Below are 6,000 nucleotides of genomic sequence, written 5' to 3' on the forward strand. Positions count from 1 at the left end.
ATGGACACTTTTTTTTCCTTTCAAGAAAGAGACTCAATAAACACTTGAAAATGTTTGCTGAGAGAATTCCCTGTGCCATAAAAATACAATCCTCAAGAACTGGGGACAAATCTCAATGGTAGAGCACTTGCCTGGCATGCCTGAGCTTCCCGCTCCAAAAAAGGAATTGGCTGCAAAGAACATCCAGAAAGATCTTAATCCCAGAAGCTGCCACTGTCTCAAAAGTTAATGTGCCTACAATCATGGGGTTCTTTGACGCTGAGGCTGACACTGCCTCGGAGCTCTAGCAACCCTTAACTGTTTCCAAGCACTTTCTCCCACCTCTTCCAACTCAAAGATCCTCTTGCCCAAAGCCTCAAACAAGTTTGTGGAATATGCTTCTAAGCAAAGCCCAGATGCTCCACGAAGTGGATAATCTAGAGAGAAGTGGGCAAGAAACATGCCAGATGCCCCCCCACCCCCGCTTTTCAGCTCTTTCTGGGGAAGCAGGATGTAGGCAGGGCCGGCTCTCACCCCGCCTCTCGATCCCCACCCTTTGGCTCCCACTGGTGTCTTAACCAGCCTCAAAGCCTTAAAACCAGCTGGGCCCCCTCCAGACCGCAGCGACGGTGAACGGAGACACGTAGCACTTTCCCAGCACTGCACTGGGCCGGTCCCCCCAGCCGGCGCCAGCAGAGCGGTCACTTGGCCGGAGGGCGGCCGGCCAGGCGCTAGCAAGGGAGCGGGAAGATGCGAGAACCCGAGGGGTGGCGTCCATCCCAGAGGCAGCCGCCGAAGTGCGGAGGAAGCGCGGGAGGGCAAGCCCTTCCCTGCAGGGCTGGCTCAGCTGCCGGCACTTCTCCCGTACTGTCCCGCTCAGACAGAGCCTAGGCAGGGGTCCGCGGGAAGGGAGTGGGCGCCCCCGGGCCCTTCCAGTCCTACCTTCCCCGACTCCCTGGGCTCCATGGCCCCGCCGGCGCGGACCGTGCTGACCCCGCCACTGCCTCCAGGCCGCCCCCTCCCCCCGCGGCCCGGCCTGAGGATGATGCCGCCACGACCCACTTGGGGACCCCGGCTGCCGGAGGGGGAGGACGCCCTGCCGCGGAGGGAGCGCGGTCGAGAACTTTGCTCTGGCACGTCGGGGGCTGTAGCGCCAGAGGAGTGCGGAGAGGCGCTGAGCTGGGACCAGCGTCGTGCGAACGAACAGCTTTACGGCAGCCGCCTGGCCGAGGCGGCGGGGCATCACGGGAAGTGTAGTCCGGCGTGGGTGAGCGACTGTCGAGGCTTCTATTGGCTCCCGTAAGGCAGGGTCCTGATTGGACTCCGGGTGGTCGCTCTTTGCGCTTCTCACCTCCCTGGGCGATGGTTACTAGGCAACGGCCCAGGAGCCGTCTAGACCACGCCGTAAGGGCACAGCGCCCTGATTGGTCTGTGCCAACGTCAGCTTTGAAGATTCCAGGCTTTATTTAACCAGGAGAACAATACTTTTCCTTACATACATTTTTGTTTTTAATTTTCTTACATATTCGTACATGCATACAATATAACAATATAATCTGGCAAATTTCATAGGTTTTCAAAAGCATCATTGACAGTCTGCCACGAGAAAGGCACTGTCATAGGTTTCCTAGAGTGAAACACAGTCCTGACCCTCTAGGAATTTGTCGGAGTTTTTAGCCCCCTGTTCCCTCCTGACCTGCGGGAGAGATTGGGGGAGCACGCCCGGACCAGGAGGAACCAAGAAAGGTAAAGGTCGACTGGCACCCATACCCAGCCCTCCCTCCCGGAGGACAATCAGACACGCCAGGGAGAACAGTCAAAGCAGGATCTCCTTTAATGAGAAAACACACATAGCTAATATAATGTACAGGAGCCAATCAGGGTAAAGGTCAACAGGATGGGGAGAATTTACATCTACACCCATCCTACAGGCAGTAATGGGAGACAGGAGTGTTCATGAGGGCAGAAGGGTTCTGAGCCTATCCATGGCAATACCTTCTGGCTAATTGCTAGGTGCTCTCTTAGCCACATGTGGCCCCAGACTGGGAAGCGGGTAGCAGCCAGCAAGTTAAGTTTCCTCTTTTCTGGTGCAACATGCCCCATGTTACATCATGCCCTACAGGAATTCAGTCAAGAATTACAAGTGCCATGAAAGGGGTAAGAAGGCATAATTTGTTATCTTGGAGTGAGGTGGTAAGGGGGATATGGGAGAATTTGTCAAGGATTCCCTGGAAAAATGGTACCTGAACGGAATTAAAATAAGAGGTAGGCATTAGCCAGGTAAAGGAAGTGCTATGAATGGAATTGTATCCCTCCTCCCGATATACATGTTGAAGTCCTCCAAATGTCATATGTATGTAAGTGATTATAGTAGCTCCCCTTATCCATAAGGAATATGGTCTCAGACCCCCCCAGTTGGTGCCTGAATCTGTGGACAATACCAAACCCTACATATACTGTGTTGTCTCCTATACATACATACCTGTAATGAAGTTCATTTTTAAATTAGGCATAGTAAGAGATTAACAATAATAACAAATAATAAACTGTAATCCCAGCAGCTTGGGAGGCAGAGACAGGAGGATAGTGAGTTCAAAGCCAGCCTCAGCAATGGTGAATTGCTAAGCAACTCATTGAGACCTGTCTCTGATAAAGTACAAAACTGGGCTGGGGATGTGGCTCAGTGATTGAGTGCCCCTGAGTTCAAGATGTGCAAGATGTCATCACACTACTCAGAGAGGAACACAATACAAAACTTATAAATTGTTTATTCCTGGGGGCTGGAGTGGCTCAGTGGTAGAGTACTTGCCTGGCACTTGTGAGGCATTGGGTTTGATCCTTACCATCATATAAAAATAAATAGATAAAATAAAGGTATTGTGTCCATGTACATCTAAAAATATTTTTGAAAATTTTGTTTATTTTTTGAATTTTCCATTTAATATTTGTGGACTCTAGTTGACCACAGATAGCCTAAATGGTGGAAAGTAAAACTGGATAAAGGGGGATTTCTGTATTATAAATGTCTCTGTCAAATTAACTTTAAGACAGAAGGAAGCAGATGTGGTTGGGAAGAGATATGCAAGGTTTCTGGTGTGAGAAGTTTGCTATTTCCAGACCTGGATGATTGTTTTACAATTATTATTCACTAAATTATATGCTTATGTTTTATACATATGTTTTATGCTTATGTTTTATATGTGTATATATATACATACAAGTATTTCTTTTGAGTCCCAATTCAAAGCTTTAAATAAAAATAAAGCAAATATAGTTTATATTGTAAATATTTTATATATTGCCATACTAATTATAAAATATTCTGATGATCAGTCCTGGGTAGGTCCTGAGTGACTATTTTCTATTATATGACTCTGCTCTCCTGGTCAAGGTTGAATAGAGCTAAATTCAGCAGGGCCAATAAGAACACATTCTCTAGGAATGCAAGAGAGAGGCCATCCTTCCTTGTGGGTAGAGCTGTGTGCTGTGAGCAGCCACTTTCCTCGAGGTGCACTCAGAGATAGAGGGGTCTGTGCTAATGAGGAAGAAGAATGAGACAGACACAAGTGAAGTGGATGAGAAAGCAGACAGTGAGGAACTCTGGGTTCCAGGTGGCCTTCCAGTCTCGGGCTCCCCGGTCAGCTACGTCCCCACCTTGGAGAGCTATATTCTGCCCATGAGCTATTCTGATATTCTTATTTAAAAAGTCCTTAGTTCATAACCCACTTGAATCAAAGTGTGAAATATGATATATCAAGAACTATGTAATGTTTTGAACAACCAACAATAAAAAATTAAAAAAAAAATAAAAAGTCCTTTTGGGATTAAACTATTGGAGATAAGGCAGTTGAGATATCTAGGGTAGATAAATAATTCAACAAAAATTTCCATGAAAGGTTTCCATTGTTCCAAGAAAAAAGGACAGTATCTAGAGGGAAATGTGGGGTCAAAACGGGAGGTCTAAGGTGGGAGACATAAGATCATGCCTTGTGTGATGGGAAGAAAGTGATGGTTTAACAAAGATGGATGATGCTATGACCCAAGCTCTTAGGAAGAAAAGAAGGGCTGGGGACAGAGTACAAAGGGCTCTTTCTAGGCTGCGAATGTTACCAAACTTGAGTTCTTGGGTCCAAGTTGTAGAAATGAGCGCTGGACCCAGGAAGAACCTCAGCACAGAAAGGTTTTAGTTAGGACCTTCTGCTTGAGCCAGAAGGGAGTAACAGCACTGGCTCAAGCAAAGAATGAAGCAGAGTAGGTTTTGTGGCATCCCTGGAGTAGGCAGGAACTGCATCTTTGGAAGTCAGCACACGAAGAAGTGGGACTTCAGATGTGCCTGCGCTCTGCCTCATCATGTGTCTTCTTGTGTGTTAAGTGTCCACCATGGGGTGCACATTCTGCTATGCTAATAAGGTAAAGGTAACTGTGGGTTACTTCAGTGAGTATGCTGTGTGTGAATTTGCCTCTCACCACCTGGAATTACTCTTATCATCTGGGAAAGTCTCTAATATCATTATTTTCCAAATAGTGCAGACCCCACTTTGTCTGGCTTCTGCTGACCACATAATCTCAGCAGAGCAGATTTCCCAGCCTCCCATCTCCTGGCGTGTTATTTCATTCCCACAGCCTGGAAGATGGGTTCACCTTTTAACTCTTGATTTCTTGATATGGCTGTTAACCCTCTAAGATCGAGAGCCTTAGAGCCTTAGAGCCTTACACTGTCTTATTTCCTCTGAAAAATATTCATCCCTTAGTGCTAAGGGGTCCTGTTTTTCATGAGGATCCCTGACTGGGTCAGGAATACTTCTAGCTTATGTGGAGGGAAGAAGGAGAAGACAGAGTAGATATAGGTTTACTTAAGTAGATTCCCTGAGAAAATTCTCAACTGATGACATCTCTTTGAGACAAGGTCATCTCATGAAAATGAAGCCAGGGAAAGAAGAGAGGTATGCATATTCATCTTGGAGAAGGGGAAATAGAACTTACTGGGGAGACATAATAAGATGGCCAAGTTCAATTTCAACCAGAGTTGAGATTTATGGTCACAAATTTAAGATAGAAACAACCTAGCTGCAAAATTCTGTTTTGAAGCCAAAACTGGGACAGATGTTTGAGTTAACTCTAGATTGTAATATTGCAGGTGGGTGGAAATGAGGGGAGAAAAAAGCAAGGGAATTAATGATATTCACATCATAATGATAGAAAAGTGATTCTCAATTGCAGCTGCACATTAGAACTACCCATGGAGCTCTCAAATCCTGATTTAATAGGTCTAAGATGGGGACCAAGTATTGGCATTTTTAAAAACTCCTCAAGTACGTATAATTTGCATTTGGCACTACGTAGACCGTGAATCCAAGCTGAGTCATGAGAGAGGCGAGGAAGAAACAAATAAAAAGTAAATGTTATAAAGTCAGTGAATTTGAAATTACAAAAACAGCAAAAATGATAGCAGTAAACTACTAGAGCAAGTAAACTGGAATGATAGGAAATCATGACTGGTAAGTAAATATCTGAAGGTTTTTAAAGATGAGGTCTAGGTGTGGGAGTGGATTCCCAGGGTGGAGCCAAGGAGAAGGACATTGTAGGTGAGGAGGCAAAGAGTATAAGGTCAGTTTTTGTTTTTGTTTTTGAGATAGATTCTCTCCAAGTGCCTAGGTGACCTCAAATTTGCAATGCATTGGCCTGAGCCCCCCAGGTACCTGGGATTCCAAGTGAGCACCCCTGTGTCCAGTGAGATCAGAATTTTGATTTTTCACATGTTTATTCAAACACTGAGCATGGGTGGAAAGGAGGACTGAACCATTCTATAGAATTCTTCTGTAATGGTGAGGAGTGCCCAGTGGGACAGTGGGGAGCAGTATAGAGTGTTGTAGCCACACAGGCAACACAGGAAGAGATCTCTTGCAGGAAGAAGAGCCGGAACTGGCCCAGGAGAAACAACGTGAACATCACAGAAGTCAAGTGTCTCTCTTCCTGGCTCTGAGGTGGGATGTGAAAGAAATATTAGCTTCCTGGTAAGGT

General features: G+C 46.0%; 1 protein-coding gene across 5 annotated transcripts in view; it reads right to left on the bottom strand.

Annotated features, from left to right (window-relative positions):
* Positions 1–1,157, bottom strand: part of Znf862 (zinc finger protein 862) — a 41,183-nt gene extending 40,026 nt beyond the window's left edge. For all 5 annotated transcript variants that reach the window (XM_027943345.2, XM_071611025.1, XM_071611035.1 and 2 more), the window contains exon 1: positions 922–1,157. In XM_027943345.2, coding sequence (XP_027799146.2) covers positions 922–945 — 24 coding nt within the window. In that variant the 5' untranslated portion in view covers positions 946–1,157. The remainder of the gene's footprint in view (positions 1–921) is intronic.
* Positions 1,158–6,000: the final 4,843 nt, after the last annotated feature.

The sequence above is a fragment of the Marmota flaviventris genome, chromosome 1 (assembly GCF_047511675.1).
Source record: "Marmota flaviventris isolate mMarFla1 chromosome 1, mMarFla1.hap1, whole genome shotgun sequence".
Taxonomy (NCBI): Eukaryota; Metazoa; Chordata; class Mammalia; order Rodentia; family Sciuridae; genus Marmota; species Marmota flaviventris.